This window comes from Triturus cristatus, chromosome 11 (assembly GCF_964204655.1).
Source record: "Triturus cristatus chromosome 11, aTriCri1.1, whole genome shotgun sequence".
Taxonomy (NCBI): domain Eukaryota; kingdom Metazoa; phylum Chordata; class Amphibia; order Caudata; family Salamandridae; genus Triturus; species Triturus cristatus.
The window spans coordinates 782,909,281-782,937,056 of record NC_140594.1 but is presented as its reverse complement, the minus strand read 5'-3'; the positions used below and the strand labels follow the sequence as shown (position 1 = coordinate 782,937,056).

The following is a 27,776-nucleotide window of genomic DNA, read 5'->3' as shown; positions in this document are numbered from 1 at the left end:
ACAAATTCCTCAATGGTTTCATTCTCCATTTGAGGACATATTTCAAATGTATATCTTTTCATAACAACATTCACTTCCTTTGCAAACCTGCGTTCGAGGTGTTTCTTAGCCTCAATACACACATCCTCAATGCTATCTCCATTAAGTTCTGAAAACACAGGTAGATATTTAAAAACACGTTGGCCCTCTGCACCCAGAGTGTTCAAAAGTAAGGCTTCCTTTGTTGCAGCACGGTACTCTTGACCAGCAAAAGAATCAACGTATGCTTCAAACATCCCTATCCAGTCTTCCCACTCTATACTCAACACACCTGATTGTGCTAGAAAGAGCAGAGTAGTGACAATTGTCCCGTGCGTTTACAGAATGACAAAAATAGAACCTCAATAAAGGTTGGAAAGTAGTAGTATGAAATACTCAAATGCAAATATAACCTATGCACACATCTGTCTTAAAGATGCATAACTACAGCATTTGGTAATGAAAGCAATATTTTATGCCTTGTGTTATTATTTCAATTTTTCCCTCCTGTAACCTGTCCAGTGCAAGCTGGAACTTAGTCAACACCACCAACACTAAATTGGTGTGTACATCACCAACCACATGGACAAAAGATGTACAACTACTTACACCTCACCAAACAAGTTGGTGTGAAGTTCAAGTACTGTTAGTGACTGTGTCGCTTATAATGTGTTGAGCCGGAACAGCTCGAATCAAGACTGCTACCAGGAAGCTTCACACTTCATAGATAGTGAAACGTAAAACAATAAATTTGGGTAAATCTCCACGTAACCTGACTGTTATCAACTGAGTTTAGGTGTGTGTGTCACTGACACGGGCACACTTCTTTAAAACAGCCCGATCATCCAAGCATTTTGTGCGTGTCACAGTGAACACGCCAGTGAGGGGTTTTTCATTGTTTTTGTTATTTCTTCAACAACAGCTGACAAAGGTGTGCGTGTCACTGTGGACACGCGGCACACTCCCTGCGCCAATAAGACATCTTCCTCAAGATGGCGATTGCTCCGATGATGCTTAGGCTGTCAGTGATGATCTTTTGCCGCACACTCCTCATGCACACGTACCAGCACGCCTGTTGCTGCCAAACGGTCCGACGTCTTTCCCCAAGATGGCCGCTGGTGTACGTCAGAAGATGCAGACCCGTAGACTCAACAGGGCGTGATGATCCTTTATGCGCCCATGAGCATGTGCATTCTGTCTAGCTCACACTAAATGGCTTCTCTTGTACTTGTGCACGGATTGGCCTAAAAGACAGCAATTTCGGCCTAAATCACCAACACTTTGATCCAGAAGCAGTACTGATTGTGGAAAAACAAGAAACACTCCGCAGAAGTAAGTCACAGTGCTGCCAACAATGATGCACCATTAGAATGGGTTCCTGGCTGCCTCACAATGTTGTAGGGTCATGGCTGGCCAACTCATCGCCAATTCTTGTACCCCTGAATGATGGCACATCAAACAGGGTGAGCTGAAGTATTTCTTTATTCCAAGGTTTCTCCCTACAAGAGCCCAGCTAACCCTCAGTCAGCACACAAAAAAATTGACTTCAGTGGAACATATGCAAGTCATCAGGAACATGGAATGCAGGCAGCCCTTCACTCCATGTTCTTACATTAAATTCCAGCATACACCCATTCAAGTACAACAGTTTTGTAGTCTAAAGGTTTCTAAAAATCTGCTTTATCTTTATAAATTGGTGTAGGATTTCTTTTGACTCTTGTCAAATACTTATCATCCATGTTGGTACTCTGAAATGCTTAACACATGTTCCCCTAGTAAAGCCTGACTGCTCTTTGCCACTGTGTAGGAAGCTGACTCTGTATATATACTGTATATACTATACCAAAGTGAGGTATAGTGTGACCAGAGTCCAGTGGATCCCCAAGGGTAGGCAGAGGTAAAGGTAGATAGCACCTCACTCTCTATTTGTGGTAGTGTGGTCGAGCAGTAAGGCAGTATCAGAGGACAGTGTTAAGCATTTGTAGTACACACTCAGTCAGCAAATGAATTCACCTACTCAAAGACTGAAGTTCAGACCAATTGCTTTTGTATAGAGATATTCTTTTAGTTATTAAATACTTTACAGTAGTAATGCAATTGAAATACAGTTTGATGTATATGCACTTTGGTTTGATTTACAGTATGGATGCAGAGAAATGCAATGCTTAGTAAATGCAATACATAGACTTGAATACGCGTTTGAGTAAAATAGCAGGTAAGTAACTTTTGAGATTACTAGGCTTACACAGAGTAGTATACCTAGATACTACTCTGGGACATTTCCTGAAAATAGGTACGTAAAATCGTTTTTGTTCGATTATGCAATTTTAAAGAATTTCTTTAGTTTCTCAAACTCCACACAAAAACTTTTCACAGAAAAACAGTCAATGTTATCCTATGGAGGAAAATAGTGTTGTCGGTTTTGAGGTAAGTATTTTGTAGTGGGAGTTGAGGTTCTGTGGGTAGACTCAGGGGTCCCCCAGGGTCAAGGATGCACTCTAGTTACACCCTCAATGGCACTAGGGCGGCCGGGTGCAGAGTGCTGAGGCCCAATGTTATCCAATGGGGGAATAGGGGGCCTCCGGTTGGTGGCTGCTGGCAAGCAGGCCACTTGGGTGTGGGAGCAAAGCTCCAGGACTTTAGCTCAGGGCAACAAAGCAGCACCAAAGGTGCACCCTCAGCGGCACTAGGGCGGCCGGTTGCAGGGTGCTGTTCCGATGTCGGGCGCCCTGTTGGTTTCAATGGGGAGCCTCCGGTTTGCAAAGGCACTGCAGGCTCGGGGACAAAGGTTTTCTGGGTGCGACCACCACTTCGAGAAGTAAGTTGGGAAGTTAGGAGTTGGTTAGGCGCAATCGGTTTGGGCACACAAGGCCGTGGGGCATCGGGTGCAGGGGTGCCATTTGGGGTTGGATCTTCTTACAAGCTCCTGGTCGCGGTTGGGGGACCTTATGGTCTTAGGCTGCAGGTGTCCGTTAGAGGCTTAAGGCAGGTATGGGGTCATCGGATCTCAGGTCAGGATCTCCAGGGTGACCTCCTTGTGGTGTTTGCCCACTCGAGCTCTGGCTGCGGACGGCGGGTGCAGAGTGGGGCGGAACCGCGGTGTCCGACCAGAGCCAGAGGTTACAGATGAACAAATCCGGTGTTCACTGGAGACAGTGTCTTTGTAGTTGAAGCCAGGCAGGTCCTTCAGGATTTTCGAGGTTGCTGGCTGCAGAACACACCGGGATTTCGCAGGAGCAGGTTTGAGGGGAAGACAGGCCGGTAGGGCTGGGGCCAAGTTAGTGTGCGTCTTCCTCTTGTTAGCTGCTGCACAGCTGTTTGGTCCTTCTTCGTCTTCTTCTTGTTGCAGGTTCTTGTCTGAGAAAGCAAGGTTCAGGGGTGCCCCTAAATACTAGATTTAGGGGCGTTACAGGTAGGAATAAGGAAGGGACCAATGGGTCCCTTCCCTGGGGTGGGTACACCCCCTATTATGCCACCCTCCAGTGGGAGGGGGGCATGAGCCTGTCCCTGGTTGGCTGAGTCCCCCATCTTCAAGATGGCATGGACTAGGAGTTGTACTTCACCTCGCCTCCTCCACCTGAGGGGTGGAGTTGGCAGAGGTGGACACAACTCTCTTCCTCACTTGTTTTTGCCACCGGTTCTCCCGCCCAAAGTGGGGGTCAGAACCAGTGGGGACCAGTTGCTGAGGGCAGCAAGTGGCCTGGGGAAGCTCACAAAGGCGGCAAGCCATTGAAGCTTCCCCTTTGTGATTCCTGCCCACCCTGGGGGAGGAGGCTTGGCACCTCGTCCCAGGAAGTGCATGGTTTCAGGCCCCAGAGAGCAGCAAGCTCTCGACCCAGGGGTCCAGAAACATGTCTGGTGGTGGCAGCTGAAAGCAGCCACAAAGCCTGGACACTAGTGGTAGGTTAGGTTTTAGAAGGCATCTCTAAAATGTGCATGTTTCATTAAATCCCACACTGGCATCAGTGTGGGTTTAATGTGCTGAGAAGTTTGATACCAAACTTCTCAGTTTTCAATGTATCCATTATGGTGCTGTGGAGTTCGTAATGACAAACTCCCAGCAACATATACTCTTAATGGCAGCACTGCACTTACAATGTCTAATAACAGACTCAGACACTGTAGGGGTATAGGGCTCATGCACCTGTACCCTCACCACTGGTATAGTGCACCCAGCTAGTGGGGTGACTGATCTATGCCAGGGCAGTGGGTTGTAGGCATGGCACACAGGGATGTGTGTTTGTTCTGCACCAAGACACAGAGCCTGCAAAGGCAGTGTGTGAGTGTCAGGGTACAGGACCTCTAAGGGTGGCACAATAAGTGCTGCAGCCCTAAGAGGCCTTCTCTTGTCACAGTGCCCGGGGTACTTGTGGTACCATTTACCAGGGGCTGACCTTTGGCCAGAGATGCAATTGGGTTTAGGCTTCAATGCAGCTTTAGGGAAGGAACATAGGCTCTGGGTACCTGATTAGCAGGAGCCCAGGGCACACTCAGTCAAAGCACATCAGCAATTCAGCAAAAAGTGGGGGCAACCATCTAGACAGAGGGCACTTTCTCACACACTTTACCAGGACTAGCTATGGATTTATTATTTTGAATCCAAGGATCATATTTGGGTAATTGTGAGAGTATTGTACACTGAAGTCTAACCAGCATCACTACATAATACTCCACCCTCCTACAATATGGTATTGGTAACTCTTGATAAGAAAGCTACAGCTCGTGCCTGCTGCTCTCTTACTCCCAACAACCATTTTTGCAAATGCAGCTGTTTACAGTTAGAGATAGAGCTTCACAGTTGAACTCACAAAAACGTCAGGTGCATGAAAAAAGAGGATACCTGAATACTACTGCCATGTACGATAAATTCCCACTTTCAGTCACTACATCCTACCATTGAGTTCACCTATTTCCAAATTTCCAATAAACAATACGGCTACAGTGAGAATACTGTGAAGAATACTACAGAATGGAGAAAGATGCTTCAGTAGCACTAGAGGCTGGCAGTGTCATCTTCTAATACCAGGAACCTGCTCTTTCCTCAGAGTGTCTTCTACCCATCGCCAAGTTAGAGGTGGTAGCTGCCAGGGAAGATTAAATGTTGATGTTTGACCCAGAGCCGAGCATAAGATTCATGGACATGGCAACTGATAAAAGAAACTCCTCTTTACAGCCACACCCACTCTCCCCGGAAAGCCTCCAATGCAGTTTCCAGTTACAGCTAAAGATAAAGATAGGAGAAAGGTCCACAAAGTTTGTCATCGAGCCCGTGTGCTTGGTAGCCAGGCCACCAATTGATAAATGCCCCTTACAGAATCAGACATGTTTACACCATATCCACCCAGCTAGTGGAGAAGGCATATTTATTATGCTGTTCAGCAATACCGTCCAGCCGTTATCCACTGGGGAAGATTCTGTATGGCATGTGGGTTGTAATGTAATCACGAGTTCAATTAAAGCTAATAGAACTATGCTAGACATCGTCCTATAGTCAACTTAATTGGACGATGTATTGCCAAATTCTTCCTTTACTCAGGGTTTTGTGAAATATCAGGAACCCTGAGTAGATAATGTTTCTTCACTAAAAAATACTATTAACTTACTCAGTGAATCAGTGCATAACTCGTATGGGATACAATGTTCTTAATACAGGAAATAGCTGTCAAGCCCAAATTGCTAGCCTTCTTCCAACTCTAATCACAGAAGCATACTAACACACTTCTCAAAATTATGCCATCCTCAGAGCAAAAGGTAAAGAAGCAACTAAACCTAGAACTTTGTATCCAACTGGTTAGTGCTTTCATTTACAAACAAGGCTAACAGCGGCCATAGTGTAGGCCTTGAACTAGTAAAATCTACAAGTCTGTCGGTGGTGATCTTGAAGTTAGGTTTTCCCCCACTTCCAAGAGTGTAGGAGTACCACTTACTGAATAAGTGATTACATGGAAATGAAATTCCTGGAATCTTCATTCTGCAGTGAAAAGGGACATAAGTGAGGAGGCAACATAAAGATAGACAGAAAAGAATTGTGGGACTAGAGACTCTGCCAGGTATGAATCAAGTAGAAGGCCTTCCATCTCCGGCGAGTAGAGTTCGACCCCTGGCAGTGTTCAAACACAATTAAAAAATAAAGTTAGGGGGAGGAGCTTAGCGCGTGATCAAGATGGCCGCGTGAGCCTAGAGCTCCCGAGACCCTCGCTCCCTCCGGCAGCTATCCTGTCTATTATCCTGCTTTTGATGCCCGGAATATTGGAGGGGAGCTGTTGCTGAGGCGAGAGCCGCTGTCCGGATCGAAATCGTCCACCGGAGACCGAAGTTGTACTGACTAGAAGTTTGTGGCCTACTCCCCGCACGGTGCCCGGGACTTGCGTTGGCACAGTGCCCGTGCACTAATTGAACAACAGCGGCCGGGCTGGGGAAGAGTCGGCGGAGGGAAGGTGTTTCCACTTTCACTTTCACTTTCGCCTTACAGTCTCCACAGCGCCCGGGACGGGGCGTACGTAGTGCCAGCCACTGGTCGCATGGTTGATTACTCTGTATGGGCAAGGAGATTGTCTACATGGCAGATTGCGATGTCGACCAAATCGGACGCCGACAAACAGAAGCCCAAGAGTACCAGGCGGGGCAGCTACACCCAGACTAACAACATGGACCGTTATGCCCATCAGAAGGGGTCTCCGGGCGGATCGGGCCCGATACTGGAAGCCTCGAAGGACGCGACACCTCCCTCCACAGAACTAAGCCTGCAAGATATCATGGGGGCCATCGAAGGGATGAAGTCCTCGATTGGGCAACAATTTGAGACCCTGGCACATAAAGTGGATGCCATATCGATTGACGTCAATCTGGTTCGGGCAGACCTGGGGAAAACTAATGAGCGGGTTCAGTCCTTGGACCTCAAGACTGCCGGCCTCCTGGGCGACGTCTCCGGCCTTCAGCAGGAAGTCCGTACCCTGCGGACGGCAAATGATCACTTCGCCCGACGGTTGGAAGAGTTCGAAGGCCGTGCAAGGCGCAATAACGTGCGCATCATTGGGGTCCCGGAAAATTCGGAGGAGCAGTCGGTGGACCTGTTCGTGGAGGACCTGGTGGTGAACCATCTGGCGCCCAAAGGCCTCAGTAAGTTCTTTGCTGTCGAACGGGCCCATAGAGTCCCTGGCGGGAGGCCCAAGGTGGGGGCCCCTCCGAGGCCGATTGTCGCCAGGATTTTTAACTTCAGGGACCGAGATGCCATTCTGCAAGCATCGCGGGTGGCCGGCCCGCTGCCATTCCAGAACACTACTGTAAGTTTCTATCCGGACTTTACCCAGATGGTGCAGAAGCAACGGCAAGGCTTCCTGGCGGTCAAGAGAAGACTACGTGAGATGGGACTAAAATATGCCATGCTCTTCCCGGCCAGGTTGCGGGTGGTGTTCGAAGAGCGGACTTTCTTTTTTGAGTCACCTGACATGGTCGGAGACTGGCTGGACACATTGCCCCAAAGACGGACTGGCGTGGAACGCTCCGGTGGCGCAGACGGTGGTGGGGATGAACACTGAGCCAGGACTTAAGTACTAGGACTCCGGTTCCTCCGGGAGGTTGATAATCCGGGGGGTAGCGGGGGCAGTATGGGAGCTTTTTCCTCCTCTGGGGTTCTTTTCGTAGATTAGTAGTTTTAAGGGGCGACAGGCACACTGCAAGTTGGGGGGCACTTTAGAGCTTACGCAGGGGTGCAGGGTGGGGGGTGGATGGGGGTTGTTGTTGGGGTTGTTGTTGTTTTTTGTTATGCAAGGCGTAAAGATGCAAGCTTCTGTGACTCGGGTCTGGTTCCACGCGGGGGGTGGTGGTCTCCTTACATGTTGGGATGGGGGGTAGGGGCCTAAAAATACTCAGTTGGAATGTAAATGGCTTGGGGGATCGTATTAAGCGTGGGATTGTCCTGCAATTTCTGAAGCGACGTACCCCTGATATTGTCTTATTGCAAGAGACGCACTTGATTGGTAACACGTGCTATGCACTCAATCGTAAAGGCTATAAATTTGTTGCACATTCCGGGTTTTCCTCGGGTTCTAGAGGGGCGGGAATACTAGTCAGGTCCTCTCTGCCATTCGAGGTTGACTCCACTACCGTTGACGATAGGGGACGCTTTGCGGCAGTAGCGGGGCGGTGGGAGGGCAGGACCCTGGTCCTGGTGTCGGTTTATGTCCCCCCTGCACTGCAGCCCTCTACACTAGCGGACTTAGAGAGGACATTGTTGGATCTCCCAGAGGGAATGTTGGTGGTGGGTGGCGACTTCAATGCGGTTGGCTCTGGCCTGCTCGACAGACACCCGCAGAGGAGTTCGGGGGGGGCTCAGAAGTGGCTTCCTGATTTTATAGATACCCTTGGGCTGGTTGATTGTTGGAGACTGTTGCATCCCACACAACGACAATATACTTTCCACTCAGGGGCGCATGGCAGTCTCTCCAGAATTGATTATGTCCTTACCCTAGCTGCACACGCCTCCTTTGTCTCTGAGGCCAGGCACATGGCACGAGGTATTTCCGACCATTCCCCGGTGTGGATCTGTATGGATGTTGGCAGAGGAGTGGGTGGTAGGGTGGCCCCAATTAACCCGTGGTATTTCAGGGACCCTGCGACTCGTAGTGCGGTACTGGAGGCGGTCGACCGTTACTTTCAAGAAAACCTCGGCTCGGTCACGTCGGCGGTGTCCTTGTGGGAAGCGTTCAAAACAGTGATTAGGGGTGAGGCCCTCTCCTTGATAACAGCGGCCAAGCGTCGGAGAGACGCGGAGGTCGTCCAGCTTGAGGCGGAGATCGCGGATCTAGAGTTGGCGCTGGAGGGGGAGGTCACGGCGGAGGCGCTGCACAAGTTGAGCCTTAAACAATCGGAGTACAGGGCCCTCGTGACGGATGCGGCCAAAGCCCTGAGTAGGGAACAGCGGGGCCGTCTGTACGACGTCGGGGACAAGGCCGGGAAATTGATCGCGTGGCTGGATAAAAAGGAGCGGGTCAATCGTGTTGTGCCGGACCTTGTGACGGAGGATGGCGTCACGGTCACGGAGCCGGACGGCATAGTCCAGTGCTTTGCGGATTACTTCCACACGGTCTATACCTCCGTGTCTGACAGGCCAGTGGAGGATTCATGTGAGCTCCTGCGCGATCTTGCCCTGCCTTGCCTCTCCGACATAGACCGAGACGATCTTGATGGCGACATCACAGTCGACGAGATTGCGGGGGCTATCCGCTCTTTGCGTCCGGGCAAGGCCTCGGGTCCGAATGGCCTGCCAATTGAGCTTTACAAACTCCGACCGGACAAGATCGCTCCGCATTTGCGGGCTATGTTTGTGGAGGCGCGGGAGATGGGCTGCCTCCCACTTGACCAGCGCCTGGCAACGATCGTGGTCATCCATAAAGATGGCAAGCCCAGGAACCGGTGCAGCTCATACAGGCCGATCTCGCTCCTTAATGCTGAGCCGAAGATCCTTGCCAAAATCCTCGCAAACCGGCTGGTCAGGGTGGTCGGGGATCTGATCCACCCTGACCAATCTGGCTTCATCCCGCATCGTAATACCGCGTTGAATCTTAGGCGCATCCACGGAGTGATCGCAAGGGTGGGGACGATGCGGGAGCCGGCCATGGTGGCTGCGCTCGACGCAACGATGGCATTTGACACGGTGGAGTGGGCATACCTGTGGGCTACGCTTGCGAAATTCGGCTTCGGGCCCGGATTTGTGGGCTGGGTAAGGCTATTATACGAAGGACCTCTCGCCAAAGTCGCAGTTAACGGTAGGGCGTCCCGTCCCTTCGACCTGGGGAGGGGTACCAGGCAGGGTTGTCCTCTATCGCCGCTGTTGTTCGCTCTCGCCCTTGAGCCGCTGGCGGCCTGGATACGATGGCACCCAGATGTGAGGGGGATTCGATGGTCCCCTGATCACGAAGACCGCATTTCCCTCTATGCCGACGATATTCTGCTCTATCTCACTTCACCCCGGAAGTCCCTTATAGTTGTCTGCGACATATTGACTTCCTTCGGGAGGAACTCGGGGCTAACCATTAATTGGGGTAAGTCATATCTGTATGCCCTGTGTGGGGACGTCCCGGATCCCCCGCGGAATTGCCCGATCCAGATCGCCCGGGAGGGTTTCCTGTATCTTGGGATTTATATCTCTGCCGACCCAACGGTACGGTATGAGAGGAACCTGCTCCCTCCGTTGGCGCGCTTGCGGCGGGACGTGGCGGGCTGGCGGCGGCTGCCGCTTTCCCTCCTTGGCCGTGCGGTGCTATTCAAAATGATGTCTCTTCCCCGTTTTTTCTATGCCCTGCAGAACACCCAGGAGCTGGTTCCGGCCAGCTACTTTCGGGAGGTTGAGAGTCTGCAGCGTTCGCTGCTGTGGGACGGCCGCCCGCGTATAGCGATAGCAAAATTAATTCTCCCTTGGTACGACGGGGGTATCGCGCTTCCCGACATCCGAAGATACTATTGGGCCTCCCAACTGAGCGCGATCAATCATGGAGTCTACGGTCCGGCGCTTGGCCCTGGCTTTGCTATGGACCGGTGGTTGCTGCGGGGTGGTGGCTATTATAGAGCACTTTATTCGAAGCCACCGGCTGGGTCCCTCACAGGGCCGACCGGGTTGGCGGTGCACGTGTGGAAGACAGTCACGAACTCCCTGGGATGGAAGGATAGGCTCACCCTCGCCACTCCGTTGTATGACTCGGACATGTTGGGGAAACTCTGGCACTCTAAGGGATTCGACAAATGGGATCTGATTGGCATCTCCAGGGTGGGGGACATGCTGACCAAGGGGCGGATTAAGTCGTTCGATGAGCTGCGGTCGGAATATGCGCTTGAGGGCACGGAATACTTCCGGTATGCGCAGGTGCGCCATGCGCTGCAGTCGGTCCTCGTTGAGGGGGAAAAGGTGCCTGAGTCCTCTCCATTGGAGGACCGGATCCTGGACGGCCATATGCCGGAGAGCACAATCTCCCTAATTTACAAAAAGCTTGTGAACGTTCGGACCGATCTCCTCCTGGGGGTGCGGGACCAGTGGACTAGAGACGGCCTTGAGCTGGACGATGAGGATTGGCAGTACGCGGTCTCCTCTCCTAAGGAGGTCGCAATCCCCGCCAGGTTGCGGCTTGTCCAGCTTAAGATACTCCACAGAGTCTATGTCACTGGGCCCCGATTGGTCCGTATGGGTTTTTCCGAGGATGGGCTGTGTAAGAGGGGCTGCGGGATGGTGGGCACCTTTCTGCACATTATATGGGAGTGTGGTGTGATTGCGGAACTATGGAAGCGGATTCACGTTGTGATGCAGGAGGTTACGGGCATTGTATTGCACCCAGAGGCGCGGCGCTGTCTTTTGAATGTGTGGGGTCCTACAGACTACGACGCGGCGCAGACTCAATGGGTGACCCTAGGTAATATGGTGGCTAAGCGAGATATTGCAAGATTGTGGGGATCCCCTAGCCCTCCCACCCTGGATGCGTGGAAGGACAACATGGACTGGTGCATGTTCCGGGAGAAAACGGTGTATAGTGCGCGGGGGAGGCCCAAGAAATGGCATAAGGTATGGGGAGGTTGGAACCAGTATAGGGGGTACATATGTTTGCATCCTGCCACTGAACCACTAGAGGAGCAACTTTCCCCCTAGCCTCGCGTCCGACTTGGGTCTTTCTGATGCACCTCTGCCAGAATGTTAGCGCCTCTGCTTCTCCCTCCTCCTCTCAATCGGTGGCTTGATCTGATGTTGGAAATGGGGCCGCCCCCTCGCTGGGAGCTGACGCGAACTCATGATGTATATTGCCTTGCTTGTTGTGTTCATTTTTAAAATTGGAACCTTTGTTTTTATCCTGTATGAGAGCTGTAGATGACTGCACGTGTCGATTGAGGAGCTGCCGAACCTCCGGGTTGTCGGCTGAATAGCAGTGTATCTGAATTATACGAATAAAGGTTTTAAAAAAAAAAAAAAAGTTAGATTCTGATGCAATGGGGCTTTATCTAATCGGGTCAACTAGCCCTATGCGCTGCAGTCAACCTAAAGTCTGCTGCTTATTCCATCATGTTGGATGCCACTAACCCACCTTTTCGAGCATACCTTAATCAAAAAACCCACCTGACAATACAAACTGGAATCCCAACCACAAGGAAAGGGGTGCTACTGGTTAGTAACAGGGGCTTAATTAGAGAATATGCTGTCTTTAAAGTTAATATTCCCAGATAATCAGAGATTTGAACATCTACGCTGTCATTTTTCTGGTGTCCTATAAAAACGTAGAATGAGCACCACATGATAAACAAAAATGATAAGCAGTCTATAGTGGGTGCAGAGATATTGAGTCCACCAGAGAAGAAACAGTTAAAGCCAAACTTTACACACACTGCAATGATTACACTGTCTTATTATAAGTATGGCAATGATGCTATAAATGTCAGATACTGCAATTGTCAGTCTTAAAACAGAAAACGCCTACTGATAGTTATTATGCTGTAACATTTGAAATCATAATACAAGTACTGAAAATGCAAATAATGTACAATTAAATATTTTAGCACTCCTGAGGAACTGGCTGTCTCAAATATACTTTTCTTGCAAACCAGTTTTGATATGGTTTTATTATAAACAAGCCCACCCTACTGAGAAGCACAATGCTCTACAAATAAGAGTATAGTATACCTGCGTATGAGTGTCAGTGCTGTCTTGGAAGGTATAATGCACTGGAGCCTGCAATCCCAGTAAAAAAGTTTCTAATTTCCTCGTTTACAGGCGAGCTGTGGCATCTCTAGTCACGTGTAATAAGTTATTACAGTCGAACTCTGATATTATTGGACCTCCCGCTGTAGCTCGCAGCCATGGTTAAAGGCAAGTAGGAGAGAATATTTCCAGCAGCAGTTTCAGCAATAAAAAATAAGAACTGTCTTTTCATTTTCCGCATCTGTTTTTCTAAATCAAACAGTGATCAACAACACAGAGATGTTTATAGCATTTGTGTTCGGTGATTCTACGCTAAAGGTAATCACAGGACTCTGCATGTCGCTGCACATTCTGAGCTACAGCATTTTTAATCCGACTTACATGAAACTAATTCAAATGTTTTTTTGCAACAAATTACTAACTGCTCTTTGGTGTGTATAATGTCTAACTACAGATTATTTTATTCTTCATGTCGGCAAACATATTTTCTCTTTCAGATGAAACAGCATTGTGGGAAGGGTGATGTTATGATCATGTATTATAAAACACAAAATACCTTCAGCTGTACCTAGAAAGAATATTTCATGTCACCTAGAGCTTCCATGACCTTATAGAGAAACTCTGCTCTAAGCCTAGTATTTTGCCACAGATTTCCAATATCCTTATCATGTATGGTAACGGATACTTTATCTCATATAGCACAGCCCTGCTAAGAATAGCTGTACCGTCCCATTGAAAGGATCCCCGCCACCTCTGCCCGACCCCCCAGAATAGTTGGTACTTCACCAGTGAAAATATTGCTAGAATGTATAGCTATAATTGTATAACCTCATTAAAAAGTATAGCAGACCTTAGAGGTCCTCGTTATGTTCTGTTAAAAGAGTAGGAATGCACTAAGAGGAGTAGTATGGGTTTATAAACATGTTAGACCCTGTTCAAAACATCTCGTTGAATTATGGCAGATGTGCTGAGAGATCTACAGCCAATGGGACAAAATGTTTTTAAACAATATTTAGGACACAACATTTATGTCAGACAATATTTCGGTCAACAGCGTCCTGACATGCAACCGCGGAAACAACCTCACTAAAAGTGAAGAGGCCCTGCTGAAAAGGGGGCTACCAATAGTACTAAGCGACTGAAAGTAAAGCAGTCATGCTACAAAGAGCCAATATAATTTCATTAAAATGATTGCAGGTCTGTGGAAAATGCCTGCACCTGTTCCAGAATGGTGTCTCTTACACCTGTCAGAATGATAATAGGAAATTTGACACTTCATCACCGTTAAATTCTTGCCCCCTCTGATGGATTATTTCTGTGGTGGAGCGCATCTAGCCGGGGCTTTGTTGTAATCCAAAGAAGTCCACAGGTAGCCATGAAGTAGGTTATACGCAAGAGGTTTATTAAGTTTAGTTACAGGATGGTAAGTAGGATACAAGTTCAGTAATTCCGCCAGAAGCATCCTTGCTGCTCTGCCTACACACTCCAACTGTCTCTCTCTCCACCACACCAGGCACTCCAGCAGTCCACTACCTCGTCAGGCATTCTAACATTCCACACACATCACATTCATGCTGGCGGAGCAGCAAGGTCCAGATTGCTAGGGGAAAGATGGAAAGCAACATTAGAAGTTACAACAGGCTCACTCTACCAAAGTCAGTATTCTCTTCATGCACAGAATAACTATGCATGCATTTCACAATCTAAGAGCAGGGGAAAAGGTCAACGAGAGCTGCACTCAAAGCATATAGGACTAATTCAGCCTTCCATCCTTGGGACTTCAGTAAAGTGAATGCTATCAAATGGCGTAATAGTAATGCATAGTATACAAGGTTGAGTTTTATTAACAGAGCTCTTAATTTTCCCAGTGCTACGTGCAAGTAGATCATCTAGTCCAGTTTTGTTGCATGCTTGGATTTTTAGTCCTGTTTAACCCATTATTAACCAGGACTAATGTCCCAGAATTCAAAGAAAATGCATTAAAAAAATAAGCTACTCAAACATAAAATTGTGAAACTTGAGAGCTTAGTATTAAGGCCATCTAAAAGTGGATAGAGAGATACAGCAAAACGAATGAAGTAAAAGCATTAGTACTCTGAGAAGGAGTAGAGCAAGGTCGCTGCTGTGGCCCCTTGACCTCCAATCCACGCCATGATGCCCTCCTACACCGTGCCCGAGTGCTGCTCTGGCAGATCAAAAAGTCAAAGTGCGGTCTATGGGGAATGACGCTCCCGGGATTTGTCAGTTTCACTTAAACACAGCCCCCATGTTTCTTGTTAGAGAAACAGATGTTCCTGAAAGGTTAATGTCGAGCTTGAGGAGACCAGGGGGTCTCCGGGACGGTGAAGTGACAGAAAGGAAACAGATGAAGAAGAAGAAACAAGCCTTCTCTCCAGAGTAAATGTATGCGGTTGGTAAACCTCAGTGCTTTCTGTCACAACACGGAACTTCATAGCACTATGCACATACATATGCAGTGATTGCATTAACCAATTCAGCTTTCCTATCAGATCTATGCATTAGTCTTGATTTTATTGTTATCTGTCATGCAAGGTGTTTGGATTATCTACTCCATATGAAATTATCTGTTAGTGAAAGTTCAACAAAATTGTTACAGAATATTTTGTTCATTTTAGCTAGGTTTCACGCTCACTTATTGTCATCTTATCCGACCAGCATTCAGAAACAGCTTCTCGTCCTGCTGACGCTCCTTCTTCACTGCGTTCACTTCGACTCTCCCCACAAAATATGTTATTGCATCCTCTGCGTTGCACCTTGTTGCTATAACGCCCTCCCGTAACAAGGGAAGCAGCCATTTTAAGTTAACTTGGTTTGTCTGTTGTTGTTAGGAGGAGGAGGAGGAGGGTGTTCGAAGAGCAGCCAATCGCTTCAAAGCACATGTTTTTTGAAGTGAATACGTCACTTACATAAAGCTTCTTTCTGTTTTCTTTCTGAGTGCCAAGGCGTGTTGCGCAGGAGCTGCGCCGGGAGTAAAATGTAATAATAGAAACATTTTATTTAATAAAAGGGTGACGACAGGTTCTAAACGTGCTGCCCACTTGTTTTACTGCCAGGTTACGGTCCACACACACCGAGGAGCTCTCACGTTTCAAGATCCATGCGTCAGTTTTGTCCAATCCGTTTTTGCTCTTCATTTTGTGACTTCTAATCTAAAGTGTGTCCCGTTATATAACGTAGGAATCTACGTAATGAAAAGCAAAAATATGGACTGGATTAGCTACCCCTACATAGTATAGCCCCGGGCTACTTAAGAGAGGTCTGTAATCTTAAGTATGTGATGTGTAGGTGGGCTTTTGTTACATATGGAGTGCTCGCTCAACCTAAGGAACTATTTATTGATGATGCATATCGATAATGGAGATCTCCCCACATTTTAAAGAGCAGCTACTGTGCCTCTAAAAAAAAATTTCAATCAGTAAACATCCATTCATCAAAGTGGCATCTGTTTTATAAGGACAGGTTCCACTTTTCAAATCAGATACCAACCTTAGTTGGGTGTCAGTTTCAGTTCAATGGTTTGGGACCACAATTGCATTCACAAACCATTGAGTAGAGGTGGGCCGTCCACTGAAGGCCAGAGACAGACTCAGACCAGGTGTCTGCTTCTGGCTTGGCATGAGGTTCTCTAGGACCAGGGGCGGCTGGTGACATTTGAAAGTGGTGGGCGTAAAATTATTGTCCTAATGCAGTGCAGCGAGCGAGCCGGAACAACCTACGCAGAAAAAAGAGTGGACAAATGGTGCATTTTCAAGCAAATTTGAGAAAGCAGGAAGGTTAATAAAGCAATTGTGAAGGCGTTCAAAACATCATGTATAGCAACTCAGCCAATTGTCAACTGAAGTGTGTGGAATAATTACGCAACACAAGGGTGGGCAAAAATCAGATGCACAAAATACCTCGTCACCCAACCCCCTTTGAAATGTGCTTTGCTTCTTTGCCTTGCTCCACCTCCCTCCCTACCTGCGCCTGAGAGAAGCGCCTGTGAGTCAAATTACATATCTCTCATATCTCCTCCCTGGACTCATGATCCCACCAGCCAAGGCACCGGCGTGTTTCCCAGACCTCTTGGTGACACTTCCTGGCTGTCGCCTTGAATTACACTGCGGAAGCCTCTGGTGATGCCTTCCAATGAGAGCAGCCAATGGCAACAGATGTCTGAGGAAGTTCATTCAGCGTGTGCGCGTTTTCTATGTTTGGTGAAATGCGGAGCTGCCTTCTTCCTGAAGCCGGCATCACCTATTAGGGAAGTGTGGCCGCGAGAACCGCAACGTGCTCCTTCCCGGTCTGTACTCAGTGAAGCGTTGTCAGCTTGTTACTTCATAAAGTGCGAAGAAATAAAATGACATTTGAAAGTGTTTTTTTTACTTTATCAAGTTCTCATATGAAGATTTATGCAAGTGCTTTAGAAATGTCTCTATAGGTGTGTCATTATTTTAATAATAACCATATATGTAGAACACAATAACTTCTCTATACGCCTCTTCTGTAATAACGCGTGCACCTTTTGTCTAATTTAATGGTATTCAATTTTTTTTCCCTGGGGAAGTTTGAAGGCTCAGATTGGCACTCGTGAGCTATAAGGTACGGAAGGTTCAATCGGCAAGTGTTCAACTCACTGAGTCATTCATTGTACCAGTGCACACTGAATTGGTTTTTGGCACTTTATAATAAGGATTGATACTTGTCAAAAATAACCACTTTAACCAACCTTAAAATAATACAAGTTTCAGTTGCCTTACAGGTTTTGCAGTGGGTGAATACCTCATACAGCTACTTTAACATTTTTGTAACGTGTGATCTGCCGGTTATACATGCATCTCTGAACACATGCAACAACTCACTTAGCAATCTTACCGATAAAATAAACCAGTAAAATAAATCTATACTATGACCTGACTGTGATAGCAAGCAGACAGCTCTGGGCATGTCTATAGTACTGATGCGGTATCTACAGAGGCAAGGAGGATTTGCAGCACCTCGAATGATTGCACAAAGCAGACGAGAGATACGGGTTACCAACATTTAACACAAGTTACACAGCAAGGCAAATTGATGTATCCGTTCTTTAGTCTAGCAAAGCAACATCAAAACTGTCACAGTGCGCCAAGTGGGCCTATACAATGTGCAACATCTTATGACAGCCATGCCCTTTTAGCCACAGGAATCTTGCATTCTGGGACTTGTATTTTCCCGTTTATCATCAAAGGTATGGGCTAAAAAATCCAGCATGCAAACTGAAGTGGTATAACAAGCCAGGATGGGATGGAGGTCTCATGCATGGCGTGAGACCCCTCGCAGGCACGTGTAAGGTTGCTCTTGCATCAGTCCATTTTGTTTACTGTTTCCATGGCCCCGCCGAAGAGGTCTAGGGTCCGAACAGCTGCTGCTCGCGGGGTGTGGGGTGTCACGGGGGGGGGGGGGGGGAGTTTTGAAATAAAATTAAAAAATCCTACCTGAGCAGGTCCGCTGCCTCGGGTCCGTTGGCGCATTGGCGCCTAGCCGCCTACACTCGGGAACAGCCACGCACACATTACTGACTGCTTGCAAGTGGGCGTGCAAAGCCCTCTCAGCCAATACTGGCGCTGCTGGCAGCGCCAGGATTGGCTGGGGGCACGTTTTACACTCCGCCCGCCTGCTCATTAGGAGACCGAGGTTTGAGCCTTTGCTCAACCCTCGCTCTCCTAATGGGCATGCGCCAGAACTGCAAACACAAGTGCGAATGACTGGGCACGGTGCGAAAATTCGCCCTCCGTCCCCACTCATGCGCACTTGTGCATTGTGATGCTCCATGCCCCTGGTGACGGTCTGACTGCATGTCAGTCAACATGACGCCGGACCGCCCACGGGTGGTCTGACGTCATGCTAACTGACATAATTGTCAGTTGTTCTCCCTCGCCGTCTCTGAATTTAAGTAAACTGAGAGTTTACTTAAATTCAGACGCCGAGGGAGCTGCGGGCGGCTGCGGGCGGGGGGGCTACGCCCCAACGCCCCAATGGACGCACCGCCTTCTGAATCGGAAACAAGCTGATCCTTCCGCTGGCCTCTGCCTCCCTTCCCGCTACATATACATGTTATTGTTAAAGCCCCTGGGTTCAGTGGAGTGGGCTAATCAAAATGCAAAAAGCGGGCAGTTGTGGCCTGCCCCTCTTCTACTGATCCCAGGGGACCCCCTAGAGCCGCAGATTTCTTGCAATACTTCAAGGCTCCTGGGTGCAGCAGACTCCTTGAAGTATTGGAAGGCATGTCTAACAGTGGAAGAAGCAATGCAAGGGTCTGAATGGCTTCTCCTGTGTTAGACGTAACATTTCCAGTGTTGCCATCACAGTTGTGACCTGAAAGAAGGCGAGGTTGTTGGGAGATATGAATGCCCATGACCAGGAACATCCAGAAGTGAGGTCCAACTAACGGTAGCCTACAATGAAGAATTCTGGAGGAACAGCTACCGAGAATCCACAAGGATCTTGTGGCCCAGCAGTCCAGAACCAACTTAATCAGTATCTGTGTACCCAGAAGGTCGTGGAGCTGCATACCATATTCCACGACTGTAAGCGTGCTGAATCTTTAAGGTATATTAATCAGCTGGTATACTGCTTGATCTTAGGAGAGACAATATGTGTCTCTTTCAAGTACCAGATTTTCCACCTACCTCAGGGCTTCCCCTTGCGTTCTTTTGGCTTCGCTAGGACCTCGATTCTAGAGCAGTTTTGTTTTCGTTTTTATCTGTACGGGTTGGGAGACATTAAGATCTTACATTGAGGCTGGGCACTGATCCTGTGACTAATATGTTGCCTTATATGGTATGGTTGTTCGACCATAACATATAATACACGCACAAAACTGTCTTTAGTCCAGCAAGGATCATTTGTAATGCTTAAGTTCAACCCTGGGTAGCTGTGGCTTCGAACTGCAAGGCTGAAACAAAGAGACTAGTGTTTAGAAGGACCAAACAATAAAATAAGAAAGTAACACAACACGAAAGAAGTCCAACACCAATTTATAAGAAGAGATATTTTTATGATTTTAGACACCAAGATGAACAAAATTCACTGCAGCATTCTGTAGATATAGATTTTTAAATCGAAAGTAAATGACACCTTTTTAGGCCAAAGCGTAAACAAGCATTGGTAACCGTAAAGTTTAGAAACTTTTGAAAAATATGAAAGAGTTGTGTTCGACTACCCTGGCTCAGGTGGGGTGACTAAATTCGAAAGGGAGAAAGCCATGGGAGCACTAAGGAATATGTGGGCAGTTACTTGGTCACCAAAGCAGTCTCAAGTCCAATTCCATACTTTACATCAAGGCCACCATAGACTTCCATGGAGTGGTCCTGATACTGGGGAAACAGGATGCTGAAAGATGCTCTGGGTGCTGTGCGGTCGAACAGGGTGCCCTTGCGTTTATTCCTCGGTTCACAGTAAGGAGGAGAGACTATGACCAGAGCAGTGACGGTCCCTCAAAGTCCTCTTTGAGCCTTTAGAAGGCCAGCTGTGGCTGGGCTACTGGTCCAGGACAGATCAGGTCCAGTGGTATCCTTTGGTGAATGCTTGTGTTCCTCTTGGACAACACACCTGGGTTTGACAAACTCAGGTTAAACTTTTGGCTGTTCAAGATTAGTCTCTAGGGTTGTCCAGAGGCAGTCAGTGGCGATTCGAAGAAGGTGTCTACTGGCTTGCCAGATAGAGCTTCTTCAGCTTTGATGGCCCTGGTGCTGGTTCCAGGGGGTCAGCCGACTGATCCTTGGAGTCACGTCTTTGGTCTGGGTCTCGTGGCAACTTACCAGGAGCCACAGTCCTCTCTTTGCTAGCCCAAGGTGTAGCAGGTGCAGTCCAGCAGTTGCTGCAGCCTCTCTTGCCAGATCTAGGGGTAAGCAGGGCAGTCCTTCCTCAGTCCTTTCTCCATTCTCATCGTGATTTAAGGTTCAGGTTGCCAGGGGTGCCATATTCATGCCCAGAAAGGGCCATGGGGAATGATGCAGTCAATAGCCAATGGTTTACCAGCATCCCTCCTGCCCTGTGATGACTTCTGGCTATATGTGGCATCTAGCAATCCCAGAGTGCACTATTCTGCCTATTTGGTAACCCGCCCTAGAATTGTGGTTACCTGTGGGCTACACGCCCACAGAAAAAAACGGTCTGGGCACTAGTCTCACCTCTCTGTTCCTGTCGCCTGCCAGTCCACCTGATCAAAGGGGCAGCACCTCAGGAGTGTAATCGCCATTTGCCTACCAAAGGCAGCTTCGCATTTGAAGCTTGCCATTTAAGCCAACACCATGAGTGGCTTCCTGCATGGGGAAGTAGTACCTCCATCTGTAGGATGCTGCTATTGGTCGTGAGCTTTGGAGTCATTCACACTACTCACCGGCAGGGCAGAAAGCTATCTGGTGGCCAGCAACAGTGCAAGGCCACTGGACAAACTGTGCAACTTTCTAAAAGTTGCCTTTGCTTAAAAGTGACATTAAATTTAACTTGGACATCAAGTTGGATTTAATGCTACGATTAATTTGATAGCTTTAAGTACCCATTTTATTAGTCCCATTCAGAAGTTAGCAGGTCTGAGAGGTCAGCTGGTAACTGTGTTGGCCAATAGGGCTACTAACTTTTCCACATCAAAATTGGCAATTTGACGCTCTTTAAAATGCTGGCCCTCCCTCGTTTTCTTTACATACTCCAAAACTGTCCACACAGAGTCCCAGACTCGTACTTTAGGGCGATTGAAGGTGAAATCCGAACGCTGTTGTGGGAAGGGAAGGCCCCAGGATAGCACTGACGAAACTGGCCAAAGGCTGGTATGATGGAGGCATGGCTCTCCCTGACCTGCAACTCTACTATTGGGCGGCGCAGCTGGTGACTGTTAACCTTTGGATATATCGCTCACCTGGCGACCCAGCATATGCTCTGGACCGCTACCAAACTGATTGTTCTGGATATCTAGGGGCCCTATACGCCAGTGATAGGAAGAGTAGGAGGAAATTTTTCGGACCAACCCAGCATACACTGGAGATATGGTGCATAGCTAATGCTAGACTGGGATGGGCGGGAGTCCTCTCACAGGTGACGCCGTTATGGTACACCCAGAAGTTGGGCATGTTATGTTATCAGCCCGGTTTCGACAAATGGGACCTCATTGGTATCTCCGCGGTGAAGGATTTGGTGAAGAAGGCAGCCATGCTTACGTTTGGGGACCTTCAGAGGCAATATCATCTGGCCCAAGGGGAACAATACAGATATTTACAAATCAGTCATGCGATGCGGGCGGCCTTTCCGTCTCTCAAAGATATACCATACTCGTCCCCACTAGAAGACCGCTTGTTGGACGGGCCCCTTGTTTTAAAGGCGATATCCCTGACTTACAAGAAGCTAAGTAATAATCTACCGAACACCTTTCCAAAACTCAGAGAGCGATGGCAGGACGACCTAGGCCCGATAGATGATGAAGACTGGCAGTCGGCTCTCATGTCCCCCCGAGAAGCGGCCATCACCCTTAGATTTTGGCTGATCCAGCTTAGGGTACTTCACCGATCATACATCACAGGGGTAGTTCTGGCGAAAATAGGTGCTAGACCTGACGATCTCTGTGTGAGGGGATGCGGACAGCAGGCCACATTCTATCATATGTTATGGAGTTGCCCAAAGATACGTACCCTATGGGAGGGAGTGTCAACCCATATGCAGGCATCTTTAAGGAAAGAAATAGTATTGAAGCCACAACTGGGTATATTAAACATATGGGAGGTGACTGACCTCACGGAAGTTGAACAGCAATTCACAACACTGGGGTGCACATTGGTTAAACGAGAACTGGCGAGAAGCTGGGGGGGCACAGACCCACCGTTCGTCACCCTATGGGCTAGGGAAATTGACAGATGTATGCTTGCAGAAACTGAGGTTTTTAAGATGAGGGGGTGCCCCAAAAAATGGGATAAGAAGTGGTCGCAATGGAATAAGTATAGAGGAGAGCCATGTGTGTCGCCTACAGTTGAACTGGAGTTGAATAGATGTGTTGAACAAGAATAGTCTTACTTAATTGTACTGTACATCCATGATTGCCCAACTGCAATGTTGTGTATCCTGAACATGTTGTCCACCCTTGTATATGTGGCTGTAATTAAAAACCAATAAACAAATAAAAAAAAAAAATAATAATAAATAATTGGCAATTTGAAAGATTTACTGGTAGGTCATATATCAAACGTGTATGTTCTACTTAATAATACACAGCTCTCTGCCCTAGGGCTCCATAGGCCTTTCTTAGCGGAGACATACAAATACTGTTAAGTGAGTTGGAGGCTTTGCCATTGGTTTAAATGGCGAAGTCGAACTAGCAGTTTTAAAACTGCTACTGTAGGCTGCAGTGGCAGACAGGGAGCCATTTTCTACTATGTCAAGCACAGGTTGGCACAATCAGTGCTGCAGCCCTGTGTGGACACTGTCTTACATGCCATGGGTACGCTTAGTACCATATACTAGGCACTTATAAGTAAGTCAACATATGCTAATTGTGGGTATCCAATTCAACATACACTTATAATGGGTTAGACATTGGCACTGAGGTCTGGTTAGGAGGCCAAAGTACGCTCTCAGAGTCGAATAACTAGCAACATCGGTCCAAGACTTTGAGATGATTATGCAAAAAGAGACATTTCCTTACAGATTCTAATTCCCAGTTTCCACTCCCAACTATTGAAACTTGTAAACCATTGCGTGTCCTACGTTCAGTGGATGGCCAAACCATTCAAAATCTTGACTGCCATGCTCCAATTGAGATGTGGCCTCCTACGTTTGGTACCACAGGCTTTTCAGGGGAGACCAGTTGGGGTGCAGACGGCCAGAGTCGCAGTTGGTCTAGCACGCATAATAGGTAATCTCAAGGGCCTAAATCTCAAAGACGAGGTTACAATGACATACCTAACAATGATCTAACAACCACACAATTTGCATGATCAGGCAGTATAAGAAATTTGGTTACAAAGACTTTACTTGACAAAGAAACAGAAAACACAGCTTTTCATGACCAGGTATATCACTGGCAGTGTCTAGGGCCTGGAGAGGAGGGTAATCCCCCCTCTTGCCATATAAAGAGAGCCACTGAGAGGTGGTGGTTTCTTTATGTATCCTGAATGCTGGTAATGGGATTTTCATGATCATAGGTAAGAGCAGTGAGCATTCATCATGTGCTGTTGAGCTCTTTTATTTGATCTACAACTTAGGCCCTCATTACAAGTGGCCTAGTAGGCCAGTATTTTTCTACCCACGAAGTTACCAATTCTTGGGTTACCAATAACTCAGAGGGGGGAAATCATCCCGTTATGAGTAAAGGGCCACTAAAAACTAAGGAATTAGAAGCTGAAATCTCCTAGTGAAAATCAACAGATTTGCGGTGTTCCCACAGATTCTGTACTGCCCCATCAGAATTAAGGGGCAACTGGTAATGATGGTCTTAGTGTTAGAAGAGGTGTTTAAACTATTATAACTCATGAACCATAAGGGAGTAAAATGCTAATCCAATTGTACGGGGATTAGGACAGTCATCCTCAGCTGATAGTACACCGAAGTTATAGGTTAAAGGGAAAATATTCAGTGTTTTTCTCAGAATGGAAAGGGTCCAATATGGCTCCCACTTAATCAGTGATAGTTATGGCTGGGTATATGAAAATGCATGCTCACTATGCTTGAAGTTCTGGTATGCTCTCAGCATGCACTCAACCGAGAGTGTCCAAATGTTCTTGGGTATCTCGTGGACTAGTGGGCTAAAAGTCCTCATGTCACCTGGGTTACCTCCATGCAGGATTCAGTGCTGTTGGTCAGAGGTCTGCCCCTCTCCACACTGAGCAGCCAAGCTTCTAAAGCAGGCTATAGCACAGCAATGCTTCTTCTAGTTTTTTTGCCTGACTCTAGCCTTCAGAAAACAGTTTAAAGAGAGTTTTAAAGAGACATCGTCTCATCAACCTCGCAGTGGACAGCACGGATTGCTAGCGTAAATTGAGTGTGGGTGCTTTTTAAAATTAGAGCAGCGCGTAGAATTGGCAGCGCGTTTTTAAACTGAGCGCGCGTTTTCTCGTGTAATCACTTAGTCTTTTTAAACATTTATTCGCGTTGACGATCGCCAGAGTAGCACTTACTTGCACTCTAATCTGTGACCCTCACTGCGCTTTTCGCAGGCCGTTAGCCGTCAGTCCGGGACACTGCAGCACCGCCATCTTGGGGGTAGTGTAGAGGACTCTGGAGAGGCGCCACTTCCCTGTGTGCTCTAGTTGGAGACACAGGAGGCGGGGCCCCTACTTAAGACGAGGGGAACGAGTAGTTCGTTCCTTGACATCGTCTCATCAACCTCGCAGTGGACAGCACGGATTGCTAGCGTAAATTGAGTGTGGGTGCTTTTTAAAATTAGAGCAGCGCGTAGAATTGGCAGCGCGTTTTTAAACTGAGCGCGCGTTTTCTCGTGTAATCACTTAGTCTTTTTAAACATTTATTCGCGTTGACGATCGCCAGAGTAGCACTTACTTGCACTCTAATCTGTGACCCTCACTGCGCTTTTCGCAGGCCGTTAGCCGTCAGTCCGGGACACTGCAGCACCGCCATCTTGGGGGTAGTGTAGAGGACTCTGGAGAGGCGCCACTTCCGTGTGTGCTCTAGTTGGAGACACAGGAGGCGGGCCCCTACTTAAAGCTGCTATGACAACGCGCAGCGGTGACGCGCAGCGGAAGCGCCGTCTCAGCGCCGGAGTCACGCCAGAGTCCAGCCCGTCTGTGCCCGTCCGGGCCCAGACGGGCACAGGGCAGGATACTATGGCGAAACCTAAGGATGCGATTCGTTCCTACGATCGCACAGAACTTATGGCTCTTCGGTATGCATTGCCTAACAGCGAGGAACTTTTGCGGCGCTCTTCCTCCTCTCTCGTAAATGAGGTAAGGAGAAATCCCCTGGCCCCTACAGGTAAAAAGGAACTGGCGATAGGTCTTTTGAATTGCAGATCCCTCCCGCGTCATGCGACAGAAGTCAATCTACTTATCCAAGACTCTGCCCTTGACGTTTTGCTGCTAACGGAAACGTGGTTGACCCCTAGTTCCGATGCAGACATCGTGGAGGCCCTTCCGCCAGGTTACCTGATCTGTCATGTAGATAGACCAGAAGGGCGAGGAGGTGGCCTTGCCATTATTTACAGGAGTGTGTATGTTTGCAGGGCACAGAATGGACAACTCTTGGATTGTGAGAGCTGCCATTTTTCCCTCAGGATATCCCCGACTGTGTCCATATCGGGCCTCCTGATTTATCGTCCCCCAGGTGTCGTGGGCAATTTCGTGAGCTCCCTAGTTGAATCAGTTACGACTCTGGCCACATCAACAGCCAATTTTATGGTGCTGGGCGACTTGAATCTTCATTTCAACGAGCCCACTGACCAAACAGCTCTGGATCTCCAGAGCGTTTTAAAAGAGTGTGACTTGAATCTAATCAACTCTGGGCCCACTCACGAAAAAGGACATTTACTCGATCCGATGTTCTCGAACATCCTTCGCCTCACGGCAAAGCCCGCCCTCCCTCTTCCTTGGTCAGACCATTTTTTGGTCCCAGCCTGTTGGCTATTTGATCCACTACCGACATGTTCCAAACAGGCTTTCTTGGTGGACCGAGCTTGGTCCAGACTGTCGGTGGAGAAGTGGACCTCGAAATTGGAAGAGACGATCCCTCCTTGCGCGTCGGATCCAGTCACGGCCGACTCCAACATTAACAACTGGCTATCCGCCTCCCTTGATACTCTGATTCCGAAAAAGAGAGTCCAAAAGAGGGAGAAACGGGTTGGCTCGGCTCCGTGGTACTCGGTTGAACTACGCACCCTCAGGAAAGGATGTAAAAAGATGGAGAGGCTATGGAGGAAGAACTGGGACGATCATAGGAGGAAAGAATATCGCGCTGCAATGAGGGGCTACAAGTCAGCTGTACGATGTGCGAAAGCTCTTTTCTTTGAAGATCGGATTAAATCCGCTTCCAGCTCCTCCAGGGAAAGCTTTAGAGTGCTTAGAGAACTGCTCAAAGTTCCGGAGCCGGTTGCTATGCATGATAAACAAAAGAGCTCGGAACTTGCGGAGTTCTTTAACACGAAAATAGAGAAAATTCTAATCTCTCTTCCCCAGCCCAGGTTATCGCAGGACCACGGCAAACGAACTGGGGGAACTCAGGATAGAGCTAGCGCTCCCGGCCTGGACATCTTCGGCCCAGTGTTAATGAGCGACGTCATCAAAACTCTATCGCTGATTAAAAGTGGCTCCCCCATGGACCCGGTCCCCATGAAGTTTCTTAAACAGGCAACAGCGGCCATTGCAGCCCCTGTGACTGATCTAATGAATGCCTCTTTCATCCAGGGCCTGGTTCCACCCACTTGGAAAATGGCAGTTGTTAGGGCTCTATTAAAAAAATCCAATCTGGATCATACGGTCCTTTCGAATTATAGACCTATTTCATTGCTGCCGGGCCTTGGCAAAGTCGCTGAGCGACTGGCCAACAAGCAGCTGTCGGCCTTTTTGGAGCTGAATGGTCTCCTCCAGCCATCCCAAACTGGATTTCGCCCGGGTCAGGGCACCGATACAGCTTTAGCGGCAGTCGTGGATGAGGCCAGACGGATCCTAGACACAGGAGGATCAGTGGCAGTGATCCTCCTGGACCTCAGCGCAGCATTTGACACCGTGAGCCATCAGTTGCTGATACAGCGGCTGGCTGAGGTCGGGGTGTCTGGGATGGCTCTGCAGTGGTTGAGTTCCTTCCTATCGGATCGAACGTACCAGGTCTGGGATGGATCGGAGAGATCTAAATCAATCCCCCTCCAGTGTGGAGTGCCACAGGGCTCCTCGTTGAGCCCTACATTGTTCAATGTTTATATGGCCCCGCTGGAGGGTGTAGTCTCTCCCTATAACATCAAAATCGTCAGTTATGCTGACGATACGCAGCTAGTCGTTTCTTTGTCCCATCTGGCCGACAACCCGGACATTCTGAAGTCCTGTCTCGTGGATGTTCACACTTGGATGGGAGAGTCCTCCCTCAAACTGAACGGCTCAAAAACGGAACTACT

General features: G+C 48.2%; 1 protein-coding gene across 4 annotated transcripts in view; it reads right to left on the bottom strand.

The window, feature by feature from the left end:
• Positions 1-27,776, bottom strand: part of LOC146785433 (ubiquitin carboxyl-terminal hydrolase 48-like) — a 353,159-nt gene that overhangs the window by 304,014 nt on the left and 21,369 nt on the right. For 2 of the 4 annotated variants that reach the window (XM_085634486.1, XM_085634488.1), the window contains exon 1: positions 15,348-15,533. The exons of the other annotated variants lie outside the window; for them this stretch is intronic. In XM_085634486.1, the coding sequence (XP_085490612.1) occupies positions 15,348-15,510 (163 nt within the window). In that variant the 5' untranslated portion in view covers positions 15,511-15,533. Of the gene's footprint in view, positions 1-15,347; positions 15,534-27,776 lie in introns of those variants that run through there. 4 annotated transcript variants of the gene reach the window in all.